Source organism: Cygnus olor, chromosome 5 (assembly GCF_009769625.2).
Source record: "Cygnus olor isolate bCygOlo1 chromosome 5, bCygOlo1.pri.v2, whole genome shotgun sequence".
Taxonomy (NCBI): domain Eukaryota; kingdom Metazoa; phylum Chordata; class Aves; order Anseriformes; family Anatidae; genus Cygnus; species Cygnus olor.
In genome coordinates this window covers 57,337,006-57,357,041 of record NC_049173.1, presented here as the reverse complement: position 1 = coordinate 57,357,041, position 20,036 = coordinate 57,337,006, and the positions used below count along the sequence as shown (strand labels likewise).

The 20,036-nt window shown below is 45.5% G+C and overlaps 1 protein-coding gene across 6 annotated transcripts in view; it reads left to right on the top strand.

Moving 5' to 3' along the window:
- Positions 1 to 19,227, top strand: part of BDNF (brain derived neurotrophic factor) — a 35,216-nt gene extending 15,989 nt beyond the window's left edge. For 2 of the 6 annotated variants that reach the window (XM_040558776.1, XM_040558780.1), the window contains exon 2: positions 17,971 to 19,227. In XM_040558776.1, the coding sequence (XP_040414710.1) occupies positions 17,971 to 18,732 (762 nt within the window). In that variant the 3' untranslated portion in view covers positions 18,733 to 19,227. Of the gene's footprint in view, positions 1 to 474; positions 698 to 1,114; positions 1,266 to 1,630; positions 1,714 to 17,970 lie in introns of those variants that run through there. The other 4 variants (XM_040558777.1, XM_040558775.1, XM_040558778.1 and 1 more) reach the window with 4 other exon arrangements.
- Positions 19,228 to 20,036: the final 809 nt, after the last annotated feature.

Here is a 20,036-nt window from a genome sequence, read left to right as displayed (position 1 = left end):
GGGCGATGCCTCGCCCCGGCCCCGCCGCTGTCGCCGTCGTTGTCGCTGTCGCTGTCGCCGGGCTCGGGCAGAGCAGCCCCGAGCCGTGCGCCCGCTGCCCGCCTGCGGCAAGCCGCCGGTGTAGCGTTACCTGTGGCGCTCATTAATAAGCCATGCCTGCCATTATCTTGATTGCATTCCTAATGGGCCAGCCGCGCAGGGGTCAGCGCGGGAGCGACATTTACACGCTCCGCGCCCGGCGCCGTAAACCAACACCCGCCGGTGCGGGTCCCCCCCCCCGCCCCGCTCCCCGCTGCCGGCCCGGCCCCTCCGCGCCCTGCCCGGCCCTGCTCGGGGGGCGCCGGGGGGAGCGGGGGCCGGGCCGGGCGGGCGGGGCGGGGCGGGGGCGGTGGCGCGGAGCCTTTAAGCGGGGCAGCGCGGGGCCTGCGGCCGCTGCCCGGAGGCGCCCGGCCGGGGGGCGAAGCCGCTCGTAGGGGTCGAGCCGAGCCGAGAAGCTCCCGCTCGACGGGCGTCGGGGTGGGGGATCCGGGACCTGGGTTCCGTCCTGCCGCCCCTCGGGGAGCTCCGATGAGACTCGCGAGCCGCCGCCGGTGCCGCCCGTGCTGCCGGGGCGGCGGGAGGCGGCCGGCGGGGCCGGGCGGCGGGCCGAGGATGTGAGTGCCCGCGGGGAGCGGCCGCGCTGAGTGTGGACGACGAGGTACGGGGCGCCCCGACGGGGGCTCGCGGGGCCGGGCCGGGCCGGGGGGAGGCGGGCGGCGGAGCCCCGCGCCCCTTTGTTCGGCACCTGCCGGCCCCGCCGCCGCCGTGCGGTGCCGAGCCCCGTCCCGTCCCGTCAGGGCTGAGCGCAGCGGGCAGCGCCCCGACGGCGGCGGCGCGGGGCAGGGCCGGGCCCGGGGGCGCGGGCGCTGCGCGGGCGCGGCCGTTGGGCGGCTGTTGGGCGGCGCGCGGCGCCCCCTGGCGGTGGGCGCGCAGCGGGGCCGGGCCCGGGGAACCCCCCGGGATGGGGCCGGGCCCCCGCGGGGCGGCGGAGCGCGGGCTCCGTGCCGGCGGCGGGGGCCGAGCGGTGCCGGCGGCGCGGCGGCAGGGGCGCTTCCCCGTAACAGCTGGCGGTGACGGGGCGCCCCGGGGCTGCTGCCGCCGCGGGATCGATGTCGTTACTTATTGATGTTTCTGGTAACGCGCACCTAAGGAGCGCGGAGGACGCATCCCGGCAGTGCGCTTTACCGGGCCGGTGTCTGTGCCATCGCTAATTCCCGGCTCGATAAGTACGTGGTGAGACCTGCCGGGACACCCTGCGGGCTGCGGTCGGGCCCCGAGCAGCCTTGGCCCTGCTGGGCCTGCCCGGGGGCTGCAGCTGGCTCGGCACCCCGGGGTGTGTGAACCCACCTGCGCTGCCCCGGTGGGAGCAGGTGGCAGCCGCAGGACCCCCCGGGGCACTGCCCAGGGGTACGGGTCCAGAAACCTGTCCCTGTAGGCTGCGTGCGCGTAGGGCTGTGCTAACTGACCCATTGCCTTGGTCTCAGGGCAAGGCAATGGCTGCGTTGGGAGTACAAAACAGCTTGAAGGAGCTGAGAGAGGTTTCATCTGTTTGCTTGCTGAGAAGAGGTATGAGGGGAGCCTTTCTGCAGGGCTCCGTAACTCACAACAATTTTCTGCTGTAGTACTACCACTTAATGTTCAGCCTCATTGAACCTCAGCTGGGAAAACCCATTTGTAAGTAGCATGCCTTCTGTTCAAATTGCCAGTGTGCTCTGCTTTCCAGAGCTGCAGAGTAGGATCCTGTTGCTGTATGGCTGTGAAATCAGGGTAAACCGGGTCGGAAGGATCAAGGCCGCTTTATTTGAAAAATACAGATGTAACAAGGGAGATAGCAGAGGAGAATGGGAAAGGACTTTTGTCTTGGAGGCTAAGCTGAAAAAGTTTAGTTTCAAGCAGTGCTCTTTTAAAAGCATGCTGTAGTACTACAGGATGCTGGAGTACTATGAAACAGTGCAGAGATGCAAGCGACCTCAAAGATTAATTAAAATGTGAAAGAATACAGTGGAAGAGTATGATCACTGCTTTTGTTTTAAAGGTCTGTGTGTAATGACAATGCTAACTGAGAGCAGCTGCAGTTAAAAGCCTGCTGTGGTACCTGTAGGGCTTTCTGGAACTGTTGCCCCATTGCTACCCCTAGGAAAACAAAGCAAGCTGCACCTTCAGCTCAGCAGTAGTTCTCTGCCAGGGTGCAGGTATGAAAGCAGGTCACGAGAAGCTCACGAGTAGGAGACCATCTCATCATTTCCCTGCATAAGCCAGCATCAATGAAAGAAACAACTTGCTCTACTGAGTGAACTGTAGAGCAAGTGTGGTCCTATCAAAAATCAAAAGTATTTCCTGTATCTGCCTTCCTGGCTCGTGTGAAAGGCTGAGATGTTGTTCTTTGAATGTGTGTCTTATGCTTGCACTAGAAATCGCATGTTAGGCATTGTGTGAATTGGTGTGGAGGCTCCACTAGAAGAGGATATGTGCTTTGAATAGGTTAATTACCAACTTGTCTTGACCTGTTTGCAAGCATCTGTTGTGAGCACTTGGTTCCTCCTAAATAGCTAAATTGCTGCTGAATTAGGAAGCTCTCAATCACTTAGGTCAGTTCATACGCTGGCATTCTTGGTAATACTTAGCTGTGAACACCCTTGAAAAGGAAGCTTTGAAAAGCACTGACGCTCAGCTATTTTTGTGTATTGCCAAAGTGACGTGGTAACTCAATAACCTGCTGCCTTCAGTTCCAGGTGGGAAGGTGCTGTGTGTGACTGCACCTTTGTTCCCTGCTGTAGTTTGCTGGCAGGTGGCAGTGATGTGGCCTGAGCGAGCTGCCTGAAGGACAGGCAGGGATGGGGCTGGTAGGCTGTGCCCGCTGCCAGCTCACAAAGCCCATTGTTTCCTGTGCTGGTGCACAGTCAGCATTAGTGCTGACTGCACGTTGTTTGGGGCAGGGATCATCTTGCCTGTCTTCTCTGTGTGTGTGCGGTCCTGGTCCCTGCAAGGACTCCTCACTGCTCTTGTAATGTAAAAATAAATAACAGATCTCGCTGGGCACTAATGCTGGTGACTCTGTTACAGTGCCTTAAACTCGCATGTTATTAAAATAAATACTTAGGCTACTTGATTTGGAAACACTAGAATATACAGTAGCAGAAAAATAAAATGCGTTAACTTTGGAGATTCAAGAGTGTATTGGTAGGGTAGCCATTATATTACGGGCTACGTGCTTCAACATAATCTTAAGTTGGCCATGTTGCTTACAATTACAGGCTCCGAGCAGTCAGATAAGGAACATATTTCATGAGCTTTCCAAGCTGAGCAGGTCAAATGGTCATAGAGAGAAAGTGTAGGTGATCTGTAGGGTTGGAGTCATGTTTTCTCCTCTTCAGCATTCAGGACCTAATTATCAGTTGACAATAGACAGGTGGAATTCAGCTGCTGCACCCAACTGTAGCTCTCAACATCTTGTTGGGACAGCCTGTGGTATTGAAGATGCTGTAGATTTAATGCGATAGGCAGGTCTGGGCAACAAAAGAAAAAGCCAACCCCATCTCAGCCAATTTCTACCACTTATAAATTGTGAGCGGAGGACTGGCTGGGATGGTACTGATTTGAGATGACAGTAATCCTTTTGTAACACTGATACTGGTGGTAGCAGAACAGCCCATTACAGTGTAATTTAGGCATCACAACTGGATACAGCTGTTTGAAGACAAGTACTGTGGACAACTAGAGAAAGCAGAAGGAAACTTCATTTAGTGAATTCTCATGCCCCGGTGACAGCTGCCATAAGGCTGTAGCAGTTGTATACTCCTCTCGGAAAGAATATTGTATTTTTCAGAGAAGTCAGTTTGAAACCAGTTAATTAGGACAGTTATTTCTGGCCGTGGCATTTGTACAGAACAGAAGGCATGATTGTTCTTATGTTTGTTTCTCTGAGTCCTTTGATCGGCTAGAAGCTCTCGATGCTTTACGCTATAAATTACCTCAATACTTTGGCAGTTCATTTCTTTTCTTGTGTACTTGGTTAGGAAAATGCAGAAATCCTTGTGACTCAGCTTCAGACTACTATAAATTATGAAGAAATGGGGGAGGGGGTCACACTTCAAATTAGGAAAGGCAGTTCCTCCCAGCCTCCAAGAATACTGGTTGCTAAATTTGAGATAAGCATCTCCTGGTATCTCGAAATCTGAGCAGCTACCGCCACCTAGAGCTGCATGACACAAACACGCCGCTATGGCCAGCTCTCCGTCTGCGCCTGAACGATGAAGATGAGTGGGGCTGCTAATCCCAGTTGGTCCTCCTTGGCAAAAGCCACTTGAGTGTGTGCATGAGCGCTGTGCTGAGCCCTGGGACAAGGGTGGTGCCTGCGAATCCTGTTGGGCGATGCAGGTAACGAGTCTTTGTATGCAGTCTTCCTTAGGTGGCTTAGATAGGTAAACAAGGAGGATCACTTTGTGTAAATCATTTGCTGACTGAACTTCGCGGTACACCTGAAGAAGTTTGTGCAAGTCAAATTGCTGCAGGTGTCGATGAGACTTGGTAGCGTGTCCAAAGCTCTCACTGAAAACTGGTTTCTTAAGGGTCTGCGCTGGCTCATGGGGGTTCTTGTTTCCCCTGCTCCCTCATTGAGGTCTATTTACTAGTGGGCAGCCTGCAGTAGATGTTTGCTGGGAAAGAAAAGCTTCGGATTTTCTTCATACATTGACTCTGCAGCAATTAGCTTTGTTTCACTAGACCCAGCATTTTCCCAGTTTCAAAATTAAATATTGAGGTGAAACTAGATATGTGGGTATTTGTTAGGTTTGTAGTAGCAACAATGTGGAATATGTTTTTTTGTATCTACTCTGCTTAGGTTATAGACTTGTTTTGTTTTGAGCTCACAACTTTATATTTGTATGTTTTGTACACCAGTTTTTGTCAATAGGAGGCTCTGCATTTGGGAGAGCAGAATAAGCAGCATTGTTCCTTATTTAATTTGCCAGGAACTGCTTACAAGGAGAATCAATGTGCCTTTTTCATTCACCAAACTCATAATCTCATGTGCTGTTATTTCTGCTCGACTCTTGCGGACACAATATGTTTTGGGGGCTCTTCATAATAACTGCTGGCTTAGGGCTTCCAGAACGCCCCATGAAGTAAGATACCCACCAGAACCAAACCTCAGTGGGAGCTGAGGACTTCCAGCTCGTAGAATCCTGAAAATGTAAGCCCTTGGTTGATAGTATGTACTGACTGTCTTCCCAGGTGGTAGTTTTGGTGTAATTTTTTTTTAAATATTTTAAATCTGCCAGTGTCAAGTATATCAGGATAAGGGCTTAGTGTGTGTTTTCTGAAGGAAATGAGTTTTGCTGTGGGAAACAGAGGAGCTGCGGCACATGACCATTTGCCATTCAAGTCAGGAGGCAACTGCAGGCTGTTTATACGAGGCTGTATGAGGAGAGAGCTTTCATACCAAACTAACACTGGAAAAACTACCCGTGGCTCACCTGGAGCTCAGCATCCAGCCTCTGCCTCTCCACTACAGGCACTGGGCTACAGTTAGGTTTGTAGTCCCTTATATACGTGTACCATAGCAGGAAGGTTCTGGCAAAAGATCAAAGTAGGAGAAATTCAGCAAAGTGCTGTTGTATGCTGTTTAATAACTCAGCATGCAAAAGACCTGAAGCATGTTGCTGCAGCAAAAGCTTAATTCTGTAACAATAAGAACAGGACTCAAGTCCTTCTTGATTTATTTTTTTTCTGAATCCTGTAGTATGTATCTTATAAAAGAGTTAAGCATAATCTTGTGCCAACCCTAGCACATGTTATACCTTATCTAGTGTGATCAAAACACAGCTTTCTTTAAACATAACAGCTCCTGGAGAAATGCAGTTTTGTCTAGATCAAGGGATTAGAGGTTATGATCTCTGGATTCCTTAGTCCGTTATGCCATTTACTTTCTAAGCTTGGTGCAAAGTTTAGTATCCATATGGTTTAGTTTACCTTTCTTTATGCTGGTCATGGTTCTCTGTAAGTGTTCAGTACTTGATACACTGAAATGAAAAGAAGCAAAATCTAAACTTTATTCAAGGGCTGGATTAGCAAGTAAACCAACCTCCCTGTTGTCACAGCTGTCACTGCGCTACAGAGGTGTATGGACACTGTTGGGATGAGCGACGGGACTTGTTTTGTGGTATTTATACATAATTGTGCCTGATGGCTGTCTGCATTAAGACTTGGATCTTCACTTGGTATATACATTCCTTTTGAGTTGATAATCCAGTTTGAGCTGTAAATGCCAAGAGAAAAATGTTGTTTGATAGAAATTTATACTGCAAACCAGCGCGAGTCCAAGGGGGAAGCAAAGCCAGTAACAAGTTCAAGCTGGCAAGGGTGCCTTAACCAGAACCCGTGTCAGGAAATTGTGGTGGAGTAAGAGTTTGCTGCTGAACATTGTGACTGCCCTTTATCTTTACAATGGGTTGACCCAAAACTAGAAATAAATACATCCCAAGTACTCAATTCTTGCTTTCCCAGATATAAACATAATGGTTTATGTCAATGTCATTATTTTTTGGCATCTAATGTTCTGCATTGGTGAAAAAAGGTTGGTTTTATTTAATGGGAGGCAAAGAAGGATGTTTAACGTCTCACTACAACAGCAGGGTACTGGTATAGTGTATGCAGGTTGCTGCCAGTGAAATGGTGCACAGAAAGGACAGGCAGGTGCTTCTTTGTATCTAATCACAGAAATAAAAATGTTATGTAATGCTTAGCCTCAAGCTCAAAAATGAGCTTTCCCCTTAAAGGTTAATGATTGGCATCTGAATTTAAAGTCAAGAACAAAGCTTGGAAGACTCATTTCAAGTCCTGTTCTCTTTATTTTGTATTAATGATTAATTTCTGCTGCCCCTGGTGCAAACCTTTTCTGCAATTTTAATTGTGAAAGTAGCAGTAATGCTCATGATGAGCAAGGATATTTTAAAAGGATAAGTCAGTCAATTCCACATACCTCCATTTTTAAAAAAAAAAAAAAAAAGGATGGGGTGGCAAAACTACGATTTAGCAAGAAATTACTTAGAGGTCAATGCCTGCAGAAGCTGGCTGCTTCCAAGTCTGAGTGGAGATGGGACATCCTGAATTCCATAATCCTCAAACATCAAGTCATATCTGTTCTTAATCAATATTGTTCAACACAGGTATTGTTGGATATATTTTTTTTTCCTTGCTCTGACTCCTGTAACGGAGAATTTAAAAATCTTGTGCTTAGAAAGAACAAATCATTTCACCTGCCTTTGGCTAATGAAAGGACAGCTGTGCAATGACAGCTAGGAAATGCAATAAATACCTTCCATGTCTCCTCTAAAGCAAACACTCTAGAGCAAATTTTCAGTTGCAAGGCACCACCAGACCTGTTAGCATTCAAGTTGTAGTCACTATAAAATGACCGAGGGGGAGTTGCTGATGTTCTGCATACCTTGTCATGTTCAGGCATACTGCCAAACGTGACGTGTGGTTTTGACTAGGACTGTCTGGAGCCATTTATATTTCTAACAAAAAAAATGCATTTGTGGAGATGACACCGCTGGTATACTGAAGTTAGGTTTTCTTTTTTCTCCATTTGATTGTTTTGATTGGGATGAGACCTGCTTCATTCCCTGTACAGACCAAGCATCTTTATTATGAGCAGGCACAGCTTTGCTCATCTCCATTTTATGCAAGTTAAGGCTGACCTTTGGTTCCTGGCAAGCGGCCTGTTTTGTGTTTATAGGGCTGGTAAATACCTACTTGTGCAGTGGTAGTTTTTCATGGGAATAGGTATTTCCTGAATTTCATAGCAAATTTGTTCTGGCTAGAAGCAGCCTCTGGATGAGAGAGGAAGTTGTGCTGCATTTCACGTGAAGCCTCCTAGAGGTTTTAATGGTGAAGAATGTTTCTGCATTAGCACTATTTGCCGCCTCTTGTTGTTTGTTATATAATGGTTGAGCCCACAAATTAGAAGCATGAGGCTAAAAGCTGAAGAATGAAGGAAGAAACAAAAAGCCATATGGCGATAGCAGGAGGTCCTGCCACCCCACCTTAGGCTCGTGACAACATGCCCTACATTTAACCTACAGTCAGGAACTAATTAACAACACAGATGGAATTGAGCTAGCATATGTATTTCAAGTAATACCCCTAAGGTTTTAATCAGCTGCCCAGCCTCTTTCTGGGTTAGACATGTGAGTTGCAAAATATTTGAATGATGCATATGGTTAAGGTAGCTCGTGGTAGTGGCTGGGGCGAGGGAGCGGGGGCTCCCATGTTCTCTGGTTCAGTAGTGACTTGTCATGCAACCCAGGGGTACTTGTTCAGGCCTCTTTATGCTTAGTAGGAAAAGACAATTTCTGGGATGGTTCCTCCTCTCACTGAAGTATGGTGAGATGCAGTGCTTGCAAAGCACTCTGGAAGCTTTGATGGTCTGTTCCCTAAGAAAAGTAGAAGTGGAGGCTCAGCACTGTGAGTACCAGGTCTCTCTTCTCTTGCAGTGTCTTTGTGAGGTTTTTCAACCTCTCCAGAACTGCTGATCATCTCTGATAAGGCAGCATTGATTTTGGCTAGGATTGTGATTTTGAGGTAATCTATTGAGTTGTGCAGAGGTTTAGGAGAGGGAGAACAACTAGCTGTTTCCTACCGAGTCATTTCATGTTTCTCTCTTTCCTCCCCCCACTCCTAGCTATTTGAGGAGAGGCTCTCCTTCCCTGCAGGGCAGTAGCATCTGCTTATGTGAAGGGACAGGTACTGAAGTTTTTATAGAGGAATGTCTAATTACTGAAATCCCATCTATGAACCTACCCTTTGGAGCTTAAGGGCTCTTACAGAGAGGACTGTACACTGGCAGCAAAGCCACTTTGTTCTGTTGGGGGTGTGTGTGCATGAAACAAAACACCCAAATGGAGGGAGGTTGGATTGTGTTGGCCTGGATTTTGCATACTTTTGTTTATAGGCATGTCTGGGCTATTTGTGTGCTTATGTCGGTGGGGGAAGGGAGGAGCTAGTCTGCACACCTAGGAAACTTTTTTTTTCTTCCTCTTGAAAGTGTAATTATTACCAAATATGCATGTATCCCTGAGGAAGCTGTTTTACTCAAACCTGTCACAAGTTGTTCTGATAGAGCTATTAGCTATAGTGTTGGCCCCATCTGATTTTATAACCACATAAATGCTGGGCCACCTTCACAGCTGGTACAAATCTGTGAAGAGAGCACTATGGATTGACATTAGGCAGTGACTCTGGACACCACAATCAGGTTCACTGGAATGTACTACTTCAATGAGCTCTAACAGTTCTCATGGAAATAGTTTCCTGTGATGCTGCAATCTATCTCTGCATCTAATGACTGTATGAGAAGTCATCAGCCAGGTACATTTCATTTTTAATTGGGGGGATGGGATGGGACAACCCAATGTCAGTGCATCATGTTGACAGAAATCTGTGTAATACTCCTCTGGGCAAGAGATTAGATGATTTTACAGCTGGGAGAAGGCATAAGGTTGATAAAAACCTGCAGTCTTGCAGGAAAAAAGAAAAAAAAAAAAGACTTTTTCCTGAAGTTCCACTACATGTTTGCACCTTGAGCAGGGTGACTACTGAATCCTGATTTCAGACACATGCATCTTTGGCAGGCATACCACCACACTCCCTATAGTAATTCCTGACTTTTTTCCTCTACAAAACTTACAAAGTGGAAGCAACGATACATGGTGTAAGTCTGTGGGTGTGTGGGTCTTAACTGGCTGGGCAACTGCTGCTGAGCCAGTGAGGCTTGCCCAAGGAAGGCTGGAGGAGGAAGGCTGCTCTGGGTGGTCTCAGCTACTTGCATGCCAGTTACAACATGTGACTGTGGAAACAGTGCTGTCTGTGGAACTTGGATCCCTCTGAATCCAGTTGGAGCAGGCCCCCAGGTTTTTAGAATTGTGTTAGGGACAGAAAACCAGGTGTAGTGATTGCAGAGGTTTTTTCAACATGAAACCACGTGGTGGGAGGGGAGGGCTAACAACTCTAATGCTTGGAAATCTGGTACGCTGCTTTGTCCTAGTAAAATAACAGTGGTGAATACATCACATCTTTCCAAAGTGTTTTCAGTAGTTATGCTAATATATTAACATACCTTTGCAGCAACAATGCTGTCTCCAAAGATAAAGCAGTTGTCATAGTAGGACACGTGCAGGGCTGGTTGCGTAGTGAGATGGGTTAGACTAACCCATCCAATGGCATTGATGTCCTCAGTAAGTTAAAACTCTTCATTATTCCATTTATGTAGCTTGAGGTGGCTTTGTGAACCCCCAAAAAAAAAACAAAAACCTGTTCCTCGTCTGGTTGTCCCTGTGTTGTGTAACTTTGGACTCCAGGACTCCAGAAGGTGCTTCTCTGGTACCTCGGCAGAAGCTCTCATGCCTTGTCTGTGTACAGAGGGTATTTCTGTGGAGGTGCTGTGTTAACAACGGGACTCAGCATGTGTTGAGAAGTCTGCACAGGAGGGCGGGCAGCCAAAAGATGACTGATAACACTCCTGGCAAATGCAGGCATATTGTTAATACCTGTCAGGACTCTGACAACAGGCATTTCCAGTTTCTGGTTCATGCACAGCACAACATACTGATCTGCTTCATTTCAAGGACTGACTATGGCTAAAAGCAAGGTATTCTCTAACAGCAATGCCACACACAGTCAGGGTCTCAGCGAAGGTAAATATCTTGCAGCAAGTGGGCACAGCCCTTGCTCTCCTCCCTTGCTCGAAGAACGCACTGCCTGCCCAAACCGTGGGTAACTGTTCCATCCGATGCTTAAGCTTTTTAACCATTGGTTTTCCTTGGCTAAGCTTCGCTTACATTCCTGGTGAGTGCATAATGTTCTATAGGTCCTAGAAAACTTGCCACTTGCAGCAGAGCTGATGGTTGTGTGGGATGTTTTACATGCTGTTCAGTAGTTCCTGGGCACTTGCAAGATCCAGGTTTAACTGGTACAGCAGCTTCTGGGTTGTTCACGGGCTGCTGGACACATGTCACAGTACAAAGGATCCAACTCATGCTAGTTTGCATGCAATGTGCTCCATTCTGTTCCTGCTCTCGAATGCCAATTATCCTTAACTTCATGTGTGTGCTTGGCAGAATAGCTTGGTCCTGTGAAGATTCAGTGCAGTGTTTCATACCAAAGAGCAGTGCTGAAATGGAAGACAAACCACAGATGCTGCTCTAAGGTCCGAGACTCTGCCCTAATGTTCTTCCACGCACAGGTTGAATTAGCATTAAATGAAGCTCTAGTGGCTATTGAAGCGAATGATTTCAGAGAACTGTAATTATCTGCTGTCATGGAGAAACCAGACAGTATCTTGGCATGGAGTAATTATTCGATGGAGTGGCTTTGTGGTTGGCTTCTTGTTTTGTTGCTTGGTATGTTTTTTTCTTAAATAACCAGTTCTATAGGTGAACTCTGCTTTCACGGAAGTCATAATTGTACTTCTGAATGAACACAGTGGTGGCATGAATCTGTTGTGAGACATACTCCAAACCAGCTTGATGCAGCTTTCTAAGCCTGAAATCAGTTCAGAAGCTGGAATTCATTAATGCTGAGGTCTTAAACTTGGAAGTCGTATCTCTACTGTTCAGTATTTCTGGCATGGCAATACGAGTATCGCATATCTTACCCATTCTACTCCTGCTGATGAACAGAAGTAGGCCTGTTGGTAGCACCTTCTATTTGAAGGGGACTTTCCCCATATACCTTTATTTCAACATGAGGGTTTGGCAAAAAACTGTTGCGGTTAAGCGAATTGTTTGATAAGCACAGTGGCATGCACACGTGCCCTTCTAGAGCTGAGTTAGTTTGTTTACAGTAGTCCTAGTAAAACCCCTGTGTGGTTTGAGTGCCCCTTGTGTGGGATGCTGTACAAACAGCTGGAAAAGCGGCATGTGTGTCCCTCGCTCAACAATCGATTCCAATTGTAAAAGTATAAAAATAGTGCACATCTGTTCTCTTCTATGGGTGTTGTCTCTCCAAAACCTCTGATACCATCTGTGAGTTTGGCCTGCTCTTTCTTTACTTGTGCACGCTGCCAAAACCCATCCTGCTTGTTTCCTGGTATGGGCAGAATGGGTTTTAGATCTGTCCGACAGAAATCCTGCTGGGAACTCCTTGTAGTCCCATACTTGGCCAATTGAAGTATAAGCATGCTTGTAATGATGAGACTGTCTAGTCTACGCAGTAGAGCGTCTGAATTCTTTCTTAGAGCTCTGAAGCATGTGAGTCCTTTGCATGGCTGTTTGGGCATCCAGAAAGGTATGAAGAAAATCTGTAGGAAACTCTGATGCATAAGTCAGTGAAAGATCAGGGTATAACGCTGGGACGTTAATATTTTGGCATTCATTTTCTTTGGGTTCTTTTCCACCTCTGATGGGAGAAGTTGTGATTTTTTTTTTGCATGTCTTGAGGGAAGAGTCCGATAAACCCCAGGAACCCCACAAACTCCTTGTAGTACTTTAAACAGATGCTCTTTAGAGCCAATGTAGGCACTGCTGGAGATGCTGTGTTCTCAGAGGCTGTACTATGGGCAATGTTCAGTAGCATGAGATCAAAGACAATTTCTTATGTTAAAAGTTGTAGTTTACAAACTACTTATAAATTTGCTTGTAATTTGTCTTAGTCTTCAAAATGGTGCTGACTTAGTCTCTGCCATCTCTGGCATTATGGTTAAGTAGATTTTATTCCCTCAGGGAAAACCAACATGAGGGAATAAAAATGAAATGTTTTTTTCTTCCTGACATGAAGCACCAACTTACAAGAATACAAATTGGGTGTGGGTGTGCCTGTGTATGTATAGATGGGAGATGGGGGGGCTATATTTTCTGTAATAAAAAATAATTACATAGTTTGCATAAATAGCTGTAAGGATAACCATAGTGCGTCAGACATCCAGTTATGCATGTGTTAAAGGTTAATGCTGTTTGTTCTCAGTACACTTAGTCTTTGCAAATCATGTGCTGACATGCATCCCATTTTGGTATCTGTTCACACACTCCAGTAATGATGCGTAGAGCAGGAACTCATGCCTGTGCCATTCAGTAGTATTTAGTAAATTGAACTTTTGTATAAAGGTCTTAGAAAATGGCAAGGCAAAAAATGAATGTCGTCTTGCTGCTAATTTTATCTTCCACTGCACATTCCTTTCTGGAGATTAAAGCATTCTGAATCTATTCACTACTGAAAGTTGTTTCAACTTCCATAGCACATATCAGGATGCAGAAAAGCAAGTTCACGTTCACAGCTGTTCCTCAGGTCTCTCTGCTGGAAATACAACCTGTTAAGCAGTTAGATTTCTGCTTAAAATAAGTAAAACTAATGAAATAAAACAACTAACTGGTCAATTCTCATTGAATGCAAATACAGAAGTAAATAATACAGATAGGTAATTGACTGCATATGTAAACTAGCTGTAGATAATTGACATGACCTTCATTTAATGAGCCTCCTTTCCATTAGTGGAGACAACTGCCACAATTAAGTGCCCTTACTCTAGCTGTAATTGTATGGACTTCATTGAAGTACAAACTAGGTCATGTCTTCCTGAGATCTGGTCCATGGTGGGTGACCTGTTTTCATTTCTTTGGCTTCACTGTGCTGCATTAGAGAAGGAAGAATGCTCTTGCAGCCATGGGAATGGATCGCATTCAGGAAAGTTGTCTCAAATGTCATTTCTGACAGACATCTTGTGTGACCCGAGGAAGCCTTTTAAAGCTAGGTCTCAAGAGGGCTGGCATACATGTATTTTAAACAGCATATACCTACTTTTTGCAAGATAATAGTTGTATTCAACAGTCCATAAGACAGCAATAGAAGTAAGATTTCTTCTCCTAGAGGAGTCTGATTGAGTGACATAGCTGGGTGGGAGGAGTGAAAAAGAGCTGCAGTCTTCACTCATCATTCCTGGGCTGTGGGGAGTAGGGATCTGAACCTCCTACAGCTGAGAGGGGAGAGAATGGATGCATGATAGGACAACAAAGTGAGGCCGCGTCATCAGTGATTGGGTTGTGTTTTTTTTTCTACCAGTGTGTGGCCAAAAAGTGCCCACAGCTGCTCTGGCTTGGCTGGCATTTGATGGTATTGGTGTGCTTGGTGCCAGTTGGTGGTCTTTATGCCACAAGTCGGGTTGCTTCAGGTAAAAATATGCCATTTCAGAGCACTGATGAGCCTCTGTGGGAAGAAGTTGTTTAGTCTACTTGGGCAGCATCTGCCGTGGGAGTACCCAGCAGGGCTGAGGCATCTCCAGACAGGGCCTTGCAGTAGCAGATGTGCCTGAGATGGCAAGGGGCAGTACCTCACTCAGCCTGTGTGCTGGGGAAATGGGCAAGTGCAGCTTTGTCCTGTGTTCCAGCCCCTCTTCCACTTCCATGTGGGGTGGTGTGGTGACTGCCTCGTAACTGGAAGGGTGTATGCAGTCTGGTGTGCAGGGTGTACGAGGTGCTCGGTGTAACAGGATGGCCAGCATCTGTAATCTTTGCTGTATAATACAGGCTTGACAGTTGGGGAGCAGAAGGAAAGGGATGGGCAACTGCCATCCAACTTGTTTCCAATGACTTTTTTGGAGCTGCATGGTGGTACTAGTCCTGCCTTGCTAAGTGGGAGGTGAACCATGCACTCATGAGTCAATTCAAAAGGAGCTGAAAGGCTGTTTCCAACCACGAAGGGAGGTTTAATTCTTGCTCTGCTAGTGCACTAGTAGATTTAGAGCAACTACTACTAAAAGATATGACCTCTAAAATGAAGAGGTTTCCTAGGTGTTCACAGATGACTTCATCCTGTTAACTCACGCGGTATCATTTTGTTGCTGCCCAGAATTGACTGTATAGGACCATGTTAGAAGATTTTTTTCACAGCCTGCTTACACTGTTCAGAATAGTCAAGGACTCTTTTATGAGCAAGTAGAAGTTTTTCTATGTTCTCTTGATAGCGATATTCCATGTCTGTACTGCCAAAACTTACTTTGATATAATATTCTACAGATATAAACGGGAGGGAAAAGGGTGGCTTTTTAGGGGGCCACGTTCACTTGTGAATAGTGGCTATCTTAAAGTGTCTTAAAGTTGTGGGTTTTCAAAGCCTAGCTGTACGTTTTCTTACTATCCCAAATAGTGACAGTCAGATATCATTGGATGGGATACAAATTGATCAAGCTTGACAGCGTTTTCCTTCAGAAGTGGAAGGAAACACTGAATAAGGAAGGATTAGTTGAATGTCAGATATAGAGTAGTGTTAGATCTGGTAATCAACCAGCAATTGTTGGAGATTGCTGAGGGTATGTTGAGGCCATGGTAAGATAGCTCTACATCTCTCTGCTTTCCCTCTTTGTTCCTTGTAAGAAAGCTGTCCATGCAAATGAAGTTTCACAGCCCCTATTCTAGTCACTTTGGATCCCATCAAGTTTATTGCTACCCTAATGGCCCAATGGTAATTGTGAGGGATGCGGCTTGTGCCAGAAGTCATTGCATCTTTTGCTCACCTACTGAATTGAGCAAATACTCGGCCTTCCGAGGGTGAACTTAGCCAATGTGTGCAAACTTCTCTTAGTTCTGTGCTTGCCTTGGTACCCTGTCTGTTGTGCCCTACCTCTTCTGTGTTGGAGGGCTCTCTGGGGCACTGCGTGCTCAGACGGGATCTTGCCTCCAGAGTCCAGATATTGGCTGGGACCTTTTGGGCACTACTCTAACAAAAATAATGGGAACTTGATTAGGAACCAGAAGATCTGTTTTGTGTTCGTTGCTTTGGTGGTCACAACGTGTGATATGGGGTTTGGTTTTTGTCTTTTTTTTATATGAAAATTCTTGAAGAGGGAGCGTATGATGTTCCACTGGCTCTGTCCTGGTATGCTAGGAGAACCACCCCTTCTCCCTCTGTCTTGTCTCTCTGTGTTTGATAAAGGAAGACTGATAGCCTTCTTCCTTGTGTGTAAATCATGTCTAGTGTGTTTCTTCCCTTCGAGGAAGAAATCTGATATTGCTCTCTAAAATGTTTTTTAAAATCCTAGGATGAAAAATCTGCTAAATATTAATGTTCTGCACAGTTAGAGCAAACACTGTGTTCCTGTGAGTCACAGATGTCAGGTTTGTTTAATCTTAATAAATCTATGCCACAATAACACTTAAACAGGAAGAGATGGAGGGAAGAAAGTAGAGTTGGCCTGGGGTGGAGATGACTCTTAGCTGCAGTTGTGTTCCGTGGTGGGGAGGGGAGGGGCACAGACATAAAACCAAACACTTCGCCCACTCCAACACTTCATTAAGTAGACTTAGAGATGTACATTTTGGCCACTGCCTCTCTAGTACATATTTCATTTTCTTTGTATGGTTTATGATAGATTGTCTTTCCACGTTGGAGTCTTAAGAGTACTAGTTTCCCACAGCATATTTGCAGGAGATGAAGTAAGGCATTTTACATAGCACCCTGTTGGCAAACAGAAATAGCATTTACTCCAATGAGTGCTGCCAAGTATGAGGTACTTCCGAATGAACTTCAAAAGCTTTGAAACAAGCATTAGCTGCTGCTTCAAAAATGTGAACAATGCCATTGCTTTCTAGCAAGCAGAACGGATGAGAGCCGGGATCGGAAGGAGGAGAAATAACAACTGGGCATGATAGATGTTGTAGTAGCACTTGGGATCAGACAGAAAGCATAGCTGTCTGTCACAGCAGGGTTTGGGATGTTCTTGTTTTAATAGTACCTTAAGTATGTACTCCATACTTCAGGGGGAAACAATCTCTAATCTCTACCCTGAGGAATGTATGATTGCTAGAGACTCAGCAAAGCACTGGGGAAGGAACAGTCATACAAGCCCAAAATGTTCGGAGTGCTGGTACAAAGGAGTTTTCTCAGGCTGGTGAAAAGTTTTCTTACTGGCACTCACTCATGGTGCTATCCCTCTGTGCTCAAGTCAAGTGTACCTATAAGCACCAAGGCACAGCCCATAACATGCTCCAGAACTGGGAGCAGAATGGGGGAAACAAAGAAGAGCTGCTGTGTTTAAATAGGGCAAGCAGGGCTGCTGCCTGGTTGTGCTCCTGGTTGGTTGTGTTGTTTTGTTGTGTTTTTTTTTGTGTGTAGCCGTGTGTTTAAGTAGATACTTTGCCTGCTTGAGAATAGGTGGTGAGTGGCTCTGGGAAAATACGGTACAGTGGTTCTGGTGCTGTTGTTTCAGTATAGCTCTTTATCAGCTCTGTAATCCAGTAAGCCCTTTCCATGGCATTCACATGATGTGAGCAATCTTTCCAGCTCAAATTTAGTACGGTTGCAAGCACGCTGTCCTGCACCATTTTCTTGTTCTATATTTGTGCATACATGCCTTCTACTTTTAGATGAGGAATTGACCTGCGGAGACCCCAGAACTGTACAGCGTCTTCCTGTGTTTTGAAGATTGCATATAAAATACAAATCCAATTTATCCTGGTGCTGTTCAGTTTCTTGTGAATTTAATTATTTTTGGCATAGAGAGATCTTAAAAAATCAAATATTTGCATTTGTTCTTTAAATGGAAGTCATACCTTTGACACTCGTGAAGCTGCCTTTTACTGCTCAAATGCTGCATTGCTAAATAGCAGTTCTGCTTCAGTTATTATTTGAAATAGGTGTAATCAGTCAACAAATAAGAGGTCCATATAGTATCTAATCTAATACCACAGAAGGACATTGGCACATAAGAACTCTGACTCACCATTATAAATGTTGCCCAAGTTTTGGCGTGTGATTTATCTGAAAATCTAAATCAAAGAAACACCTTGGTACAAGACTATGCTTTATCACTGATAATGAGTTGCAGCTGCATATGCAGCAGATCTCTGCAGAAAATGCATAATGTCTCATGATAACCCAGGTGAATCTTTATTACTTGGTCCTTTGTAAATTAAACACTTTTTTTCTTGTTCTTGTCCTTAACAGTTCCACCAAGTGAGAAGAGTGATGACCATCCTTTTCCTTACTATGGTTATCTCATACTTCAGTTGCATGAAAGCTGCCCCGATGAAAGAAGCTAGTGTAAGAGGACAAGGCAGCTTGGCTTACCCAGGTCTTCGGACCCACGGGACTCTTGAGAGCCTAAACGGGCCCAATGCAGGTTCAAGAGGACTGACATCGCTGGCAGACACCTTTGAACATGTGATAGAGGAGCTGCTAGATGAAGATCAGGACATCCAGCCCAGCGAGGAAAACAAGGATGCAGACTTGTACACATCCCGAGTCATGCTGAGCAGTCAAGTGCCTTTGGAACCCCCGCTGCTCTTCCTGCTCGAGGAGTACAAAAACTACTTGGATGCTGCAAACATGTCCATGAGAGTCCGGCGTCACTCTGACCCAGCTCGGCGTGGGGAACTGAGCGTGTGTGACAGTACGAGCGAGTGGGTGACGGCGGCAGAGAAAAAGACTGCAGTGGACATGTCTGGTGCGACTGTCACAGTCCTTGAAAAAGTCCCAGTACCCAAAGGCCAACTGAAGCAATACTTCTATGAGACCAAATGCAACCCCAAGGGGTACACAAAGGAGGGCTGCAGGGGCATAGACAAGAGGCACTGGAACTCCCAGTGCCGAACTACCCAGTCTTACGTGAGAGCTCTCACCATGGATAACAAGAAGAGAGTTGGCTGGCGGTTTATAAGAATAGACACTTCCTGTGTATGTACATTAACCATTAAAAGGGGAAGATAGTGGATTTGTGTTGTATAGATTATATTGAGACAAAATTATCTATTTGTATATATACATAACAGGGTAAATTATTCAGTAAAAAAAATAATTTTATGGACTGCATGTATAACTGAAGTTTATACAGTACAGTGGTTCCACAAACTATTTATTGAACATATCCATGACCTGAAAGGGAACAAAAGTCATTTGCGCACAACGTAAAAAACAACAAAAAAAAGCAAACTAAAAAGTCTGCATTACATTCCTCGATAACATTGTGGTTTGTCGCCGTTGCCAAGAATTGAAAGTATAAAAAGTTTTAAAAAAAAAAAAAGAATAAAATTGCATGCTGCTTCAATTGTGAATTGATGATACTGTCCTCTTTCAGAAAAATAAATTGAACCAAAACATTCCGTTTACATTTTAGACAGTAAGTATCTTTATTCTTGTTAGTATTATATCTGTTTACTGCTTTTAACTTCTGATAGCGTTGGAATTAAAACAATGTCAAGGTGCTGTTGTCATAGTTTTACTGTTTCTCTTACTTTTGAGCTCCCATCAGATTGAGGAAAAAAAAAAGATAAAAAATCATTACCTTATCCTGGATTAAAGACCAATTTGTTTTTTGTATGTTGTGAGGTGTTTGCAATAGCAATCCAACTATTGACAAAAAAATAAAATAAAAAAAGGCAACTGAAAAAGAATGGTGATGTTCCACTTCACATTGTTGAACTTCAGGCTTAAAGACAGCACTTATTTAACTGTCTGACAACATGCTTTGGTGGTTTTTTTTTTTTCAGTCACTGTCTTTTGAGACGTGCATTTTCTTATACCATGTTTGTTTGTGTTTGGTTTCCCCCCATACCCCTCTGGAAGGAATTGGATGGTGATCTTTGAAATGTTTCACTTACCATACAACTGGAGCTTGTCATGCAGAAACTATTCTTTAGAATGTTGAGAGCAATGATTGTAATGTAACAGGATCCTGGGCTTGGATCAAATGTCTTGGTGAAGCACAGCAAGAATGTCAATACAAAAGGGTCTGGAATGATTACAGCAAAGCAGAGGGATGTCATGGGACTAGATAGCTTAGTTCAGGGATAAACAACAGTGTTTTGGCTTGACTGCTGCTCTCCAGATTGTAGTCAGCACTGAATTTGGTCCTGTGCGTGCTGCCTGAGAGAAACGGCTTTGCCTTGCATGCTGATGCACGTAGTGCAGCCTTCTGCTCCAGAGTGTGTCCTGCAGCCACCGGCCTCAAAGTGCTGGGGGAGAGCACAGTGTGCAAATGGTTGCGGCATCTGTGCTGGAGAGACCCCTCTGCA